General features: G+C 41.8%; 1 protein-coding gene across 4 annotated transcripts; it reads left to right on the plus strand.

The window, feature by feature from the left end:
• Positions 1–794: 794 nt before the first annotated feature.
• MAT2B (methionine adenosyltransferase 2 non-catalytic beta subunit) lies at positions 795–15,618 on the plus strand. 4 transcript variants are annotated; one of them, XM_086621389.1, is made up of 8 exons: positions 2,991–3,070; positions 7,321–7,515; positions 8,400–8,514; positions 8,814–8,966; positions 11,640–11,833; positions 12,805–12,918; positions 13,484–13,556; positions 13,987–14,025. In XM_086621389.1, the coding sequence occupies exons 1-8, from the start codon at positions 3,008–3,010 to the stop codon at positions 13,992–13,994; spliced, it is 915 nt and encodes a 304-aa protein (XP_086477515.1). In that variant the 5' UTR covers positions 2,991–3,007; the 3' UTR covers positions 13,995–14,025. The 4 variants fall into 4 exon arrangements, with proteins under 4 accessions (XP_086477514.1, XP_086477515.1, XP_086477513.1 ...); XM_086621388.1 differs by lacking the exons at positions 2,991–3,070; positions 13,484–13,556 and adding an exon at positions 795–824 and having other exon boundaries at positions 13,987–15,618; XM_086621387.1 differs by lacking the exon at positions 13,484–13,556 and having other exon boundaries at positions 13,987–15,618.
• The last annotated feature ends 653 nt before the right edge of the window (positions 15,619–16,271 follow it).

Genomic DNA, 16,271 nt, shown 5'->3' on the forward strand with positions numbered 1-16,271 from the left:
TATTGACAAAAAGAATAGGGAGACTCCTGCAAATAATTATGCTGGCTTTACAGCAAAGTTGATATTATTTTTATTTAGCTTTGAAATAGAGATAAATAATGTAGAGCAGACTGAGGAGAGAAGAGCAGAAATAAAGGGGGAATTTTGAGTGCTTTGTGTCAACTTCAATCTAAGTGGTTTTGCTAGTTCCATGCCCATATTAAATAGATATTAAAAACTGGAACCCTGATACTGGTAGCTCAACTGATGTAAGTATTCACTGCAGGAATCAATTATCTAATGTTGTGGAACATACCTTTTTTATTGGAAAAATATATAATTTAACAAAAAATTATTTCTCTGATTGTCTGTCTCACTGTCATAGCAAGATCTGGGTTGCACTTATTTTAATTGTAAAATGAAGAGCTGCTAGAATACTCAACCTGGCTGATCTAATTAGAGCCCTCCTCCTGTTTCCTATAAAAGGAGAACTGCATCAGACTCAGTGCCAGGGCTTTGAATAAATTTCATGCACACAATGGCTGCCCTTGCTCATGCTGGCTGTTAGGAAGACAAAATTTAAGTTCATACTGAGCTGCTTAGATGGTACCACTGGGAATAAACCAAAAGCTTAACAGGATTCAGAGCCACACGTGATACAGGGCCTGGATTAGCGTTTTGGTTTCAAAGGTCAACTGAGCTATTGCTGCTTCCAGTCCATGCGCTCTCTGCAGGCAAAAGCAGACAAAGGGACAAACGCGCAGTTGAACTGCAATAATTTCCTAAGCTGATAATTCCTTCTGTAGTTGGAGGCAATGCCTGAAATGCTGGTGCAAATGGAGCAGGTAAGGCGCTGAATGTTTGGGTTGAAAGATTGCTGCTACACTTCGAGTACAGAATGCAGGGAAAAGGAAACAGGAGGAGACAGACTTAATTATGCTTTAGTCTCTGCAAATAGCAGTCTGGAATGTTAATTGAATGAGCGGTGCATTTAGTCACCCAGCAATGCATTGCATTTAAATAGCTGTGATATGGACTATAACAAAACTTTAGTTTATCTGTTCGATGAAATCCGTGTTTCACCAAGTGTAATGATGATAAATTGAAAATATAAGCTAGAATGCTGTTGTATTCAATGTAAGTATTTGAGGAAAAAATAAACTATATTCTGTTATGAAGATGACAAATTACATTGTTTTTGTAACCTACATTAGTGACAAAAATGTGGGGTTTTACAGACCAATTTATGTTTCTAGCTTGAGACTCCAGTGTTAATGCTTTCTCTATTTTCCTCTTGCTCTAAGCCTGGAAGGCAAAACTTCTGTTTCCATTTCATTGTTGTTGTTAAGATGTGCATGGAGCGCTCTGTCTCTGCAGGGAGGAAGGGGGGTAACAAGGTTAGATGTGCTTGGTGGTGTTGCCTTACTGCTGCTGAACAGTGCAGTGGGTTTTTTGTAGATTCCTCTTCTGAAATTCAAGTCATGAATTACTGATATTTCTAACAGAATTCAAAGATGAATGAAAGGGATATACATGTCCATAGCTTATTACAAGGAAAAAGAGGGCATCTGTGTTCTAAGAAGGCAGAAACCAGCTGAAGTGGTTGATGTATGTGTACTTTTTTGCCCTGTAAATATCAGTTATTTGTCATAAGTAAGGGTCATGTCCTGTATGATTCGATTGCATTTTTAGTAGACTTACTAATTTCTCTTGAACTGTGTGTTAACTCCTGTAGTATCAGTTTTTCTCCCCTGAATACCAATGAAATACTGGTTTAATCAAGTCGAGCTGGAATAAATTTATTAGATTAAGATGTATGTGTGAATGTAGCTAAAATGTGTCTTTGGCTGCTAATTCTTACACATCTACTTAACTTTTAGTCCTATTGTTAAAAACCAAGTTAGGCAGTCTTTGCTCTTGTGTGGCTTAAAAGTATGGCAGGAAAAAGCTTTGTGTGGAGATTGATGTTACTTTGAAGACTTGCATTTAAAAATTAACTTGGTTTTCTTGTGAGTATAACATTTTGTGTACAGGATCAGTGTCAGCAGCAGTGATTGCTTTCTCAAAGGCAATTCCTCTTCTATGTGGGATTTACCAGTTTCTTTTCCATAAAGCTACGGATAAAGGCAATTTGAAAATGCACGTTATTTTCCACCATTCTAAAAGATTTGAAAATGAAATAATTGCTACTCAGTGTGTGCCAGAGCTGTGTCAATGGTATGTCGGGGCGGCCAGAGAAGGTCTGTCTGATTTGCGAGGTTTCACTGCCCAGAGGGTAAGACCCCAGGTTGCAATAAGCAAACTGGGTACTAAGACAAGCGTGCTGGAATAACTGAGATTACTCTCTGAAGGAACACGAACACGTTACCGTGGAGCTGCTTGGCTGGAGCCTGCTCTGCAGGCGGGGCGGTGACGCTGCCCCGGGGCTGCAGCAGCGCTGTCCCTGGGGAACGCGTGTGCCATGTTGGGAATCTGTTCCCCTCTCTCCCGTGAGGAAATGACAGCGAGGAACTGGTTTTGGAAAAACGACTCACGTGAGATTCGTGCTGAAAGACGGAGGGTGCGGGGCCTGTCACAGCACGACCGCGGCCCTGTGTGTTACGGAAAAGGCGCTGTCCAGGGCTACTGGCAGCCCGCTGAGGCGAGTCGCCCTCTCGCCTCCCGCAGGCCCCCGCCTCGCTGCTCCGGTTCTGCAGCGGCACCGCTGAGGCAGCGACGGCCGCGCTGCGGCACCTGCCTCGGCTCCTGCGCGGTGCTGGCGCTGCTGCCGCCTCCACCCGCGCCCCAGCTCCCTCGGGAGCGGCGGCCGCTGCCGCCCCTTTAAACCCCCGCTCGGGCGCCGCCCCCTCAGCGCTCCTCGGCCAATGGGCGCGCGGCAGCGCGACGTTCCTGCGTCGGCTGCGTCGCCGCGGCCCAATGAGGGCGCGCCCTGGCGCACGGCACGTGCGCGCTCCCGCGGCGCCGCGCGAGCCCAGCGGGCGCGGAGCAGGAGCAGGCCCGGGCCCCGCCGCGCCCCCGCGCCGCCGCCATGGTGGGCCGGGAGAAGGAGCTCAAGATCCGCTTCGTACCGGGGCGCTGCGAGCTGGTGGAGGTGAGCGGCGCCGGCGGCGGCAGCGCGCGGCGGGGCGGTTTGCTCCGGGTGCGCAACGGAGGCTGGCGGGGGCTCCGCGCGGCGGGCTCGGCCCGCGCAGGGCCGCCCGTCCCGGGGCACTCCGCTGTCGGCGCGGGCGCAGCGTCGGGGCCGCGTCCCCCCCCGGGCCGGGCGAGTGGCTCCGCGTCCCGTCCGGTCCCGCGGGGCGGGCGGCGGAGCGCTGACGCGCAGTGCGGCGGGGCCGCTGCGGCGGCGGCTCTGCGCTCCTCGGGCGCGTCCTCGCGCGGCGGCGTCAGTCCGGGATCGCGGTGCCGCGTGTCGGCGGAGCGGGCTGCCGCCGGCCTCGGAGGCGGGAGAACCGTGTGCCTCCTGCGCTCCGGCGGTCACCGCCGCGGAATTTCTGGTTGTCGGAGGAAGTTCCGCCTGTGCCCCGCCGAGCGACTGCTGCGCGGAAACGGTGTCCATGGAACGGGCAGCGCTCCGCGGTGATGGCACCGATCGCTCCCGCCGCGGGCCGCTTATTTCCTGCTGTCGCGTTTCTCCTCGACGCGTTCAACAGGTGCAGCTTTCGGTTCCCGTAGTTGGCGCTGGACGGGCCGGTGAAAGGCGTGACGGCTTCTTGCCCGCGGTAACGGCTGCGCAGCCGCCGGCCCGTAACTTCAGGAACGCCGCTCGTTTTCCTTTCGCTCTTCGTGGCTGTAGGTGATGTCAGAGCTGAAGGAACGGCTCGGTCCTGCAGTGACCTCCCTGCAGTGACCTTTTAGTCGTCACAGTGTGTTGCACATCGGGGTTATCCCAGTAGCTTCCGGTTTTGGTGGATGTTCCTTAAAATTGATGGTTTTGAGTTCATTGTGATTTTGACAAGTTCAGGTTTTATGTAAGTCTTAAAAACTACTTGTGTTTTGGTTTTCACCTTGAAATGCGTCACGTTTTTGCAAATTATGCTCTTATTTTGTGTTTTGGTAGTGTCTACAAAGTAATCTTAGGTCTCAAAAATGCTGGTTTTTAATCTTAGGATGTCGTTGCTTCTATATTTTTATGTGAACGAGACTGCTGAGTGCAATTCTTTTTTATTACATCAATTTTTAGTGATTTTTGAATATCAGACAAAGCAAAAGGAAATTGGACGGTCTATTAGAAAGCTGAAAATTGTGCACTTAAGTACTATTATTACAAATTAGTTGCTAAGAGAACTGTTTGTACATTTGATGACTGAATACGAATAGTTGAGAATGACGTGTATAAGGTTCGTTAGCAGATAGGCTAACCTGAACAAGAACTTGCATTGAAGCCTGTAAAACTTGCAGGCAAAAGGATAACATTTGAATTCTAGAATGTCTTTTATTCTTTACATACAGTAACTGTCTGTAAAATCGCTGCAAACCCTAAGTGTACTTTCTAGCTCGTTAGCATAACAGTTAGAGCAGTCTTATATTTTATTTGCATTACATAACTAATATTCCATCTGTATTTTTAAAAAAATAGTAAATTAACAAAGTCAAAAAGAAGATGCTACGCCATATGTGGTTTCAGTTAAGTGCTGATACTCCTAGGTAGTAGCTATAGGTTTTTTCTTCCCTCTCGTCTAGAGGACCATGATTAATTCCTTGCAAAACAAAGCAAGTAACAGGAATTACATTTTTAGCTTTGCTAACTCTGAAAGACAGCCAGATTGCTCCATGGAAGTATATGGTGCTGTTAAAACATATTCACTTGTCTGTGTGGGGACAGCTGTGACGCAACAGCGGTAGTGTCTGCAGACAGCAGTGGTGGGACTGGTAAACCTCAGAGGTCCTTTGGGGTCAGGAGCTTTGTTGCCTGTAGTCACCAGGCTCTGAGACTGGAATGCGGTTGGAGCTGGGTGGCATTTTGCGAAGGAGCACGGCAACACGTAGGGAAAGAGTTAATTTGTGCAGGTTTTGTATTAACAGAACGGTTTAGCTGTGGGTAAGGTGAGCTGAGTTTAAACTGGTAGTCACTTCGTGTGGAGTTTATGGGAGATATCATCACACTTATCTTGGTTTCACAGAAACCAGTGACTAAAATCAATCAGTCTTGCAGATGAGAGCAACAGGATGCAAACTTGGTGTAAGTTGTGACTGTCCTCCGTTCAAGCTGTGCTGCTCATGTAACGTCCTCTTCATCATGCTTAGAATAAACAAACTTGGATGATGCTTAAAAATGTCAGGTTTTCCAAATGACGCATGTTTTTGTGTTGGTCACTTTTGACTTTAATTAAAGATATTCTGTGATGTTTTTAGAGAACCTTTCAATGCCATTTTTTGCAGCAAGTCTTTGATACTTATTATTATTATTTATTATATTAGCTCTGGCTGTAGAAGTGCTGATAATCTGTCCTGTGACGCTCTAGCCAGACTTTGCCAAGACAAAAAGTACGTAACCAAAAAGTAAAACACTGCCTGCATGTTCTCACTGATACTTTTCAGAGAAATGCGGAGAGCCTTAAAAAATTGTAAATGAACTTGTGTTCTGAGGTCAAATTGACTGTAAAGATAAAGGTAACTTTTTAGAACATTGCTTGCTGTAGTTTGTCATTTTCAGGAAACTGTCCAGATATGATTTATGACTTTTCATCCACTACTGATGCACTAAGTCATCCTTTGCTTGAAGATTTAGAGTTGAGGAAAATATATGCAGTGTGCCGGGAGCTTTGAGCAGTCGTTTTGAGATAGGCTGTTTCCATAACATACCTCTGCGTATATGGTTGTGGAACAAAAGGTTTTAACCTTCTTGTAGTTTAACCCCCGGCGGCAGCTGAGCTCCATCATGGCTAACCATGACTTGGGAGGACAAACACCATCACTCCAAACATCCCCACCTCCTCCTTCCCCCAGCTTTATATGCTGAGCATGATGTCATATGGTGTGGAATATCCCTGTGGTCAGTTGGGGTCAGCTGTCCCGGCTGTGTCCCCTCCCAACTCCTTGTGCACCCCCAGCCTGCTCGCTGGTGGGGTGGGGTGAGAAGCAGAAAAGGCCTCGACTGTGTGAGCACTGCTCAGCAGTAACCAAAACATCCCTGTGCTATCAGCACTGTTTCCAGCACAGATCCAGAACACAGCCCGGGCCGAGCTACTGTGAAGAAAATTAACTCTATCCCCACCAAAGCCAACACAAACTTTGAGGGGGAAAGACAGACGGTAACTTGGAAGTGATTTCTGTTGCTTCCTGTGCTGCAATCAAAAGTTAACGTTCTGTTACAACGCTGACATGTAAGACTGCTCAGAAGTGACTGGGCTACCTGAATTGCGTAGTAGCGAGCACTTACAAAGTTATTATCAATTATCACAACCTGTCTTTGTGTATAGAGTGGTCAGGGAGTTCGAGATTGGTGGATTCTGCACACCTCAGGTTTTGTTCTGTACTGGCATGTAAGCATGTGCTTTTATTTTCGTTTTTAGCAAGCTTTTTTTCATGATACATGCAGAAGGAAAGCAGGAAAGGAAAATAAAGATTGTACAGACAGACATGATTGTTACGTTTGCTGTCTTGAAAACTTGATGGTCTGGTGAGTGGTGGAGAGGAATGAACTTTGTGTGAAGTGAGGTACCCAACCGTCTGAGGTACTGAAACGTGCAGCAGCTGGAGTAAAGCTTTAGTATGTTGTATAGATTGAGAGTTTAAATTATCAAATCTCTTTCAGATGCATTTTGTAAAACTGAGAAAAGACCTTTGTCATGGTTTTACTTTCTATTACACTGTTGGGTTGAATAATGATGAATTACTGTTCTCTTTAATAATAAAATTAAAGTCTTCAATTCTGATGTCATTGTAGGTAGGCCTGCAGTGAGTCGTATTGTATTGCTGCAGTCTCTAACAGGCGCAGTCTATTCAAAATTCTTTGTTGCAGGACCTAAACGTTACCTATTTTGGGTTCCTTTTCAAAAGAAGTTATTTCTCTCATTTCAAATTGCAGAAAGTTATTGGATTTTGAATGAACTTAAATTTCTGTCTTCATTAGTGGTTTGGTTTTTCTTCCCCTCTTGTAGAAGTAAATGAGTTTCCTATTTAAGTTTTGTTTTCATTATCTTCAAAAATATGTTTAAATACTAGACTTGGTACAGTATCGGTGCTCCTAGAGGTTTGTGTTCCATGAGACGCTCCACCCACTCATGTGGCAGGGAAAGGTGTTTAATACAGTAGCACTGACTTTAGCCTTGCATACCTTTTAAGAAAAAAGAGCAATATATAATAATATAAAGAAATCTTTTCCTGTTCTTATTTCCCTAGGAAGATGTTGATATTCCCAGTAGGCGAGTTTTGATTACTGGTGCTACGGGACTTCTTGGCAGAGCTGTGTTTAAGGAATTCAATGAAAATAATTGGAATGCAGTGGGCTGTGGATACAGGAGAGCTCAGCCCAGGTTTGAACAGATTAATCTTCTGGACTCTATTGCAGTTCATGACATTATCCATGATTTTCAGGTAAGTTTCTGGAGCAGGAAGTAGATGGATAAGGTACTTTTTACCTAGTAATCAGTTGATAGTGCTGTTCTGATACTGAGTTCACGTGGCTTTAGTAGGGCTGATGCTTTGGCAGAGCTGTGAAAAAGTTACGGCCGCCTTTTCTGCCCAGTCTGGAGTGCAGGTCTGGTCTGTGAACTTTGCTACCATCACCATAGGCTGTAGGTAAGAGATGTTGTGTCAGCATGCTTGCATTGGTAGTGGAAAGAAGAAAATGTGAGTTATTGACACAGTAATATGAGGCGGTTCTTTTCAAGTTGAAGAACACTTGACTACAGCAGCAGTGACCGTATGTCTCGCATGCGCTGCAGTAAGAAGTTTACTGATTTTTCAGTCTACCTTGCAAGAGGAATATATAAAAGCTGAAATACATTATACAGCGTGCCATTCCATGAAATGGCTTTAAATATCTTGTTAATAGTCTGCATATGTCAAATAAGGTGCATGTAAATGGCTTAGGTAAAAATAGTTCAGCTAATTTTTTTTTTTTTAAGTACCATTGTGTGTGTGAGAGACATATTATTATTATTATTATATTATTATATAGAGTTTAAAAAATCTCCAATAACTTTGAGTGTGCTGTAAAATTGAAGCTACTGAAGATCATAATTGCAAAATTAATGATTAATGTTTTTGGTATCTTGAAGCAGCATGGTTCTATTTAATTCCTAAGGAAAACATGCTCCTCAGAGGGCCACAATTCAAGATACTGCTGCTACTACTTTTATTACTTCTCACAACTTAGTGAAATGCCTTTTTGCCCGAGGGAGTTTATCACGAGAGTTACAGTGCAACTGCAGTCTCTTGACAATGCTTGTTGTTTAAAATTAGTCTTTAATTTCCAGCCTCATGTTATAGTGCATTGTGCTGCTGAGAGAAGGCCAGATGTCGTCGAAAGTCAACCAGATGCTGCTTCTCAGCTCAACGTGGCTGCTTCAGGGAACTTGGCGAAAGAGGCAGGTAAGGAGACCATCCAATGGGTTCGGTTTCTTGTTAAAATACTGCATTTATTTATACAGGCACATAAATATGAATAAGTTTCTCCAAGTGGTGAATGTCATTTCTGCGGTCAGAGTGCCGTTGATCCGTTTTCTGTAAGGGCAGCGTGCATGTCTGTGTGAAGGATCACTGAACAGAAGAAGCAGCAGGAATGAATGAGGCTAGATGATGAGGTCCTTTGCAGATTTCTTTAAAGATTTATTGGGATTTCAAACAAGGCACAAATTAAAATAGACTATGTATAAACATTTTCTTTGTAGCTGGAGTTGGAGCGTTTCTGATCTACATTAGTACAGATTATGTGTTTGATGGAACGAGCCCTCCTTATAAAGAGACTGATGTACCAAATCCCCTGAATTTATATGGTAAAACCAAACTGGAGGGTGAAAAGGCAGTCCTGGAAAACAATGAAGGTAAGAGAATATGCTCACACATTTTTAATAGAGGCTTTCTATTTTTACTCAGTTGTATATTAGCTTAATAGACTCATAAGTCAGTGGTGAAGTTGCAAAACCATGGAAACGGGATTTAGAAAAGAATGTGATTGGGAGTCAGTCTCCTTGCTCCTAAGTGGTTCCTATTGCTCATAGGTCGACTAGAGCTTCATTTCTTACTTGTTCTGATCTTCGTTTGTGTTACTAGTGTCTGCTGGTGGACATTCACCAGCCTTGGTCTACTATGAACCAACTATTCCTAAGGAAAGATAAAATAGAATCATAGAATGGTTCGGGTTGGAAGGGACCTTAAAGATCATCTAGTTCCAACCCCCCTGCCACGGTCAGGGACACCTTCCTCTAGACCAAGTTACTCAAAGCCCCATCCAACCTGGCCGTGAACACTTCCAGGGATGGGGCATCCACAGCTTCTCTGGGCAACCTGTGCCAGTGCCTCACCACCCTCAGAGTGAAGAATTTTCTCCCTTCTATATATCTAAATCTGCCCTCTTTCAGTTTAAAGCCATTACCCCTTGTCCTATCACTACATGTCCCTGTAAAAGGTCCCTCTCCAGCTTTCCTGTAGGCACCCTTTAAGTACTGGAAGGCTGCTAGAAGGTCTCCCCGGAGCCTTCTCTTCTCCAGGCTGAACAACCCCAACTTTCTCAGCCTGCCTGCACTGGAGAGGTACTCCAGCCCTCGGATCATCCACCAAGTGGTCCATCTGTCAAATCCATGTCTCTTCAGTTTAGAGACAAGGATGTTGTGCGGGACAGTGTCAAATGCTTTGCACAAGTCCAGGTAGATGATGTCTGTTGCTCTTCCCTTATCCACCAGTGCTGTAACCCTGTCGTAGAAGGCCACCAAACTTGTCAGGCAGGATTTGCTCTCAGTGAAGCCATGTTGGCTGTCACCAATCACCTCATTTTTTCCGATGTGCCTTAGCATACTCACAGGAGGATCTGCTCCATGATCTTGCTGGGCACAGAGGTCAGACTGACTGGCCTGTAGTTCCCTGGGTCTTTCTTTTTTCCCTTATTAAAAATGGAGGTTATGTTTCCCCTTTTCCTGTCAGTGTTCTCTTCTACGTTCCACGTAAAGGAAAAAGTCAAAGTAATTGATTGAACAGACCAGTTTTCTGATGTATATAAATGTAATTAATTTTGTCTATCAATATTTTCAACTTTCTGCACTTGGAAAAAGAAGAAACTTAAGCTTACACCGAATACAAATATTATTTGGTAGAGCACCACGCTGAGTTCTAGTTAAGAAGGCAGCCTTAGCTGGCATTCCTTAGCTTAAGGAAAAGTTTGTCTATCAGAATGTCTAGTTGCGTGAAGAACTTCCCCATCCATTTCTGTTGTATAATGCAAGAATCTCCAGTAATAGTTTGGGATTTTTTTGAGTATTTTAAAAAATATATATTTTCGTTTGGTTAGGAGGGGATACAAGTTATATTTAATACTCACGCTTATAAAACTGAAAAGTTTCGCTAGGTCTTTAGAACCATGGGTGATGAAGCTAACGCTCTCCAATCTCAGCTAGCTCTCTGAGAACAAAGGGAAGGCAACCTTTTTCTCAAATAATGAACGCTTCTAAAGATATTTAAAAAGAGATATTTCAACCAGCATCTAAAGAGATGAAGAAGATATTTGCTGAGTGACCAAATAACTGGGTTTAGAGCAGCAGGAAATCAGTGTCATGTTGGATTTTTTATTGTATTTGCTTTTCTTGTGTAAGTACTTCTTTTGGTTTACTTTTCTGTGAGAATAATCTCTGTGTTAGCTTTTTCTTTTTGTCTTTCTAATAACTACAGCATTTTTCTACAAATTTTTAGGAATTGCAATGGTTTTGTGACTTCCACTTCTAATTTCAGAACTGAATAGTTTTTTTCTTTAAGTGACAATATTGGTATTACTTTTAATGAATTTGTGATAGCCTTCCTGGATTTCCCCTCAAAGAGGCCTTTTGAGCCTTTGTGACTGAGATACACTGGAACGATGGATAAAACAGCCTTCTCTTTGCACTTGTTTACTGTTAGTTTAATTTCTTCCATCACTATCTTGAAATCTAATGTTGTTCACTACTGTGTTCTGTGAATCTATTCCTTATTTGTCAAGCTTTTTATTAATTCCAAGGCTTATGTTGTCTTTTCTGGTAAATAATATCCTCCTTTATGCAGGAGGTTTCTGCACACTGGGTCAGAAAGCTTTGTCCGTAATTGATTCCTGAATATGCCGATTTGTGACTGGTGGGAATTTTTGTTGTTGCTCTTCCCCAGGCAGGATGGGGAGTGCTGGAATAACTGCATAGTGCACTTGTTTTTTTTAAGTTTTTCATTTTTGTTCTAACCCAAACAGGCCTTCTTTTTTCCCATGCAGCATTTAGGAAAGCTTGTTAACTTTCTGGAAATCAACGGCATAAATGAAAATAAGTTTTTTATAAACCTAGTGTTTATAAACTGTTTTAATTGCTCTAGATTAAAATGATACTGTGAGGACAACCATATTAATCAGATTTTCTTTGTGATTTGTGGATGTTTAATATCACCAACATATTTCTTAACACTTCCAAAACACCTTTCAGGTTATGCTACAGCATTAATACCTATTCATAACAATGTTAATACTTCAAAAATATTTTTTATTTTAGGTGCTGCAGTACTTAGGATTCCTGTCTTGTATGGAGAGGTAGAAAGACTGGAGGAAAGTGCTGTGACTGTTATGTTTGATAAAGTGCAGTTCAGTAATAAATCTGCCAACATGGACCATTGGCAACAAAGATTTCCTACGAATGTCAAGGATGTAGCAACTGTTTGCAGGCAACTAGCAGAGAAGAGAATGCTGGTAAGAATTTAAAGAAACAAGCCTCGTCAAGGTAAAAACAGTTCGAGTTCTTGGCTTTGTTTCTGAACAACTGAGAACTGTGTATAACCTCCATTATTCTTCGCGTTTCTGGAACACTGGGAGGGAGGAAAGAACTAGCTGTAACATTACAGTATATTTACATGACTGTGTGTGGATATTCTGATGTTTGGAAGAAAAGTGAGTGAAGTGATGGGACAGACCCTTCTGAAAATTGTCTTGTGCCTTCTAGTATACAGGAGAGAAATGCAAATACCTAACTTATTCCAGTACGCCTTTCACAGATTGCCATTTTCCACTAAAAAAACCCCTGGCAGTCGAATGTAATTCTCAAAGATGCCCTCGTTTATTGTATTAAGAACACTGAAGTGGCAAAAACAAGCCACTGGGCTTAAAAGACTTTATCCTGTTTATTCACCACAGCATCTTCAGCTTGCCACCTTTGCAAGGAAACAAAACCAACCAACCACCTTTATTTTTCATAGATACAACTTGGAAAAAATGGACCATGCGCATATGGTGGACATGGTGCAATCAGTTTGTTTGATAGGACTTGTACGTGGTTTTCAGTTTAACATTCAGAATGTGTGTGGTGCCTTTTGCATTTGTTTTCAAGTAAGTGAACGGTATAGAATAGCCGAGATCCTCATCCCCAGTTATTTGACCTTAGTCGGTTGGTGGGCTCACTCTTTTCCCTCCTGTTAATTCTGCAGAATATAAGCTGTTTGTGAAAAGTGAGGTCAGATGTATGTGACACCAGTTTTCAGCCTCAGTCTCTAGTCAGGTTTTCTCTGAAAATGCGTGAGACGTTTCTAGAACATCGGTGAGGTGCCGTAACGTGCCTTTCAGGACAGGATCTGTCTGGAAGATTATTCTGCACAATTCTTGCACAGAATTGGCCTGAGGGCTAGCTAGCTGCTTTTTTTCACCTGTGCTTTCTGTTTCTTCTGCAGGACCCATCAGTAAAAGGAACGTTTCACTGGTCTGGCAATGAACAGATGACTAAGTATGAAATGGCATGTGCCATTGCAGATGCTTTCAACCTTCCCAGCAGCCACTTGAGACCAGTAAGTGATGTGTTGTTCGACCTGTGGAAAGATGGATGTGCTCTGTCGTTTCAAGTCGTAGGTCTCGGGCTAGCTATACAAATAACCTTCCTCTTCAGCACGTTCTGTGTGAGCATGTCCAGCCCAGCAGATGTGTTGCTGAGGATGCTGTCTGGTGTCAGCTCAGGAAAACAACAGCGGCTTTGACCTGCTGAATTTTGAAAGTTACCCGGTCAGTCAGTAACCGGTTTTGCAGTCTGCAGTGTATAAGAGTATTTCTGCAGAACAGTCCCCCTAAGTCACAAGTAAATCCATATTGTTTTATTGCATTTTTGTCCTTAAAAAAGCTTACAGATTGACAGAACATTAACTTGAAGGTCGGGATCTCTAAGAATTTTCCAATGTCCAGATTTATTTCTGAATACATGCGTTTAAGAACTTCACATCGTTTTTGCTTTGCTTAAAACACCTGTCCTGTGGCTTTATTGATATTTAAAAGTACTACTACTCTTAAAGACAAACTGATAATGTTGTAAGAATATAACATGTAAATAAGATTTTATTTATATCCAAAATAAATTTCAAGGATTCTGAAGTAGTAAAGGCTGGAACTGAAATGTGGCTTGGAAGATGGAGAGAAAAAGAACGGAGAACACTAAGTTAGTCTGATTTTTTTTTTTTTTTCTGCGCAAGTCTGTTTCTTATTAAGTATGTTGATCAAGACATGGTTCTGTCAACATTTTTAAAGCATTTTTACCTTGTGATTATAGTCATAGGGTGAAAACAGGAATAAAACGTAGAAAAGCATAAATGGTGAGCAGTAATTGAGAAAAATTTAACTTAAGACACTTCTTGTCCCTCTGCCTGACATCTCTTATGTTGAAATGAAATTAACCATAAAACAAGCAAACAAACAAAAAAGCCCAAACCAAAAAAAATCCCCATAAAATATTTGGGAGGGCGAAGGGGAACATACCTATATAGAAAGCTATGAAGGAAAACTTCTAAATGCACATATATAAACATAAATATTTTTCTGTCATTTCTGATTACTGTTGGTGAATTGTTGTTTTTTTTTTCTGTTTTTAGATTACTGATTGTCCAGTTGTGGGTGCTCTTCGTCCAAGGAATGCTCAGCTAGACTGCTCCAAGTTGGAGATGATGGGGATAGGTCAGAGAACACCATTTCGAGCTGGAATCAAAGAATCACTTTGGCCTTTCCTTGTTGATAAGAGATGGAGGCAGACAGTCTTCCATTAGTTTGTAACTTTTTTAGTAAGATTATGGTATGTGGCACTTTTTTAAAAGAAAAAAATAGTTTTGTATGAGTGTTCTTAAATTGTGACATTTATGCCTTTTCATTTAATCAGGTAAACATATGGTCGTGCACTAGTGAAACTGTTAGCCTGAAAAACGTTCAGTGACAAAAACTGAGCCTGTTTGATGTCACGGATCTTTCCCTCCGTTCGTATCAATCTAACTTAATGTCTGTTCCTCGCGGGTTATTGGTTCTTAGTGATCAGTACCACTCGATGCTAAGAATGACTCAGACCACTTGTAGACTTACTTTTGGCTGAAATACGTTGTTGATGCTTAAGATCTGTGCCGTTGTTGTATACACCATTTCTCCTCATTAAAAGACATGGTCAGTTACTTTACCACCAAAAATTGGAGTTTTTTGTTTTTAACTTCTGAAGGTGGTGTTCTTATGAAGTTAAACTGAAGTAGGAATCGTTAAATGTTTGTTTTGCTTGAGCTCTGATCAAAATGTTTTTTAAAAAAGTGAAACTTTATTTTTGCAATTATCAAGTGTACTTTTTATGCTTGAACTATTTTCAGAATGTTCTGTAACTTGAATGCCTGCAGCATCATATTTGTACAGTAAGTTGTATGCATTTGTTTTAATGGTGATATATAAAAGTTAGAAGAGGGTTGGGAACAAGTAGTTTTGACCCATTTGTTTTTTTGGGTGGGGGACATTGGAGTTCCAGGATTTTTTTTTTTTTTTGAGGGGGGTGGTGGTGTTTCTTTTTTGTATAAAAGCATGAAATATCTTCATCTTTCTCTTTTTTGGGGAGACAGTATTTGGGATTGGCAAAATTAGTGGAAAGAAGATGTTTGTTAGTCAATAAGTGTGAGATGGAGAGGGAAGATTTTTCAGGAATTTGTAGCACTGTGGCTTCTTTTGCACAGACTGTGTCAGGTCTTGCACTGATGTAGCTTGTTTTCGAACAGCAAAGCTCGTATGTTGAAGGTTTGCACCATAATAATGTAACCACAGTAGTCGAATGTAAGCAAATCTTTCATCTGCTTAAGTCTAGTCCTTCAAGTTGGACTCAGTAGCCAGGTAAAGTGGAGGAAGGAGATGGTTTGTAAAGGTTAGCTTCCTTCTGAAGCTGTACAATCAACAATATAAATGATTGCTAACAGATTATTAGTAAAACAAGGAAAAGATTCATTTGGATGATCATTTATTTTTCTGTGGTTGAAACAAAGGGGAGGGGAAGATGTTAGCTTTTAATTAAAAAAAAAGAAAGGGGAGGGGACACAAAAATAAACCAACTGAAGATCTTCTAAAGGTCAGCTTTACATTAAGTCCTTTCATTTCCAACTGGCATATGCTAAGAGTTCATAATCCTGATTTGTTTTTAGTCTGAAGTCCTGATATACACATGGTAACCTATCTTCTCCAGAATGACAATAAACATATATTGCCAGCATGAGAAAGAGTTGTTGATTCTTTCTTTACCATCAGGATTTGTTTATCTCAATCATGAATATTTGCAATTCTTCTTGAAATCTGTGTGCCCTTTCAGTGGTTTCCTGCTCGCTCCGCCCCCCAATTTAATGAACTGTTTCCACAGTTAGATTAGGTTGGATCATAGTTTCCCTGCCAATGTGCCACTGCCTTGGAGATATGATAAATGTACACATGAAAAAAAGGTACAGAATGTTTTGAAAATACGAGCCTGAAACATCCTGGGCCTCAGTGCTTGATCAGGAAGGTTCTGAATATGTCCCCTCTGCTTGCAGGTGGCTAAGTTTTTGTTAAATTTGACACCATATTTTTTCAAAAAATCACAGTAAATTTAAAACTGGTATGAAAAATTGCAGATGGGAATAAAAGCCACAAGAAGAAAAAAAATAAGGAACACTGAGATGGGCAGTAGACTTGCTATTTCATTGTGTGGTTCTGTTTTTTTTTTTCCTTCCTTCCTTAACTCTGGGGTAAGTTTCAAAGGGTGACAATATGACTGGAAGATACAAAGCTGACAAGAGATGTATCAAAAAATGTGTTTCTCTTAGTTGCATGCTTGAAGATGTGCACGACTGAAGACAGAGCAAAATCAAATGTTAAGGCCATAGGAGTTTTC

The sequence above is a fragment of the Tauraco erythrolophus genome, chromosome 16 (assembly GCF_009769465.1).
Source record: "Tauraco erythrolophus isolate bTauEry1 chromosome 16, bTauEry1.pri, whole genome shotgun sequence".
NCBI classification, from domain to species: Eukaryota; Metazoa; Chordata; class Aves; order Musophagiformes; family Musophagidae; genus Tauraco; species Tauraco erythrolophus.

Excerpts from the sequence above, each read along its gene's own strand:
- MAT2B (XM_086621387.1), top strand. The coding sequence starts at position 3,008 with ATGGTGGGCCGGGAGAAGGAGCTCAAGATCCGCTTCGTACCGGGGCGC. Across the intron at positions 7,516-8,399 it reads ACATTATCCATGATTTTCAG|CCTCATGTTATAGTGCATTG; the intron begins GTAAGTTTCTGG and ends TTTAATTTCCAG. Across the intron at positions 12,919-13,986 it reads CCAGCAGCCACTTGAGACCA|ATTACTGATTGTCCAGTTGT; the intron begins GTAAGTGATGTG and ends TTCTGTTTTTAG.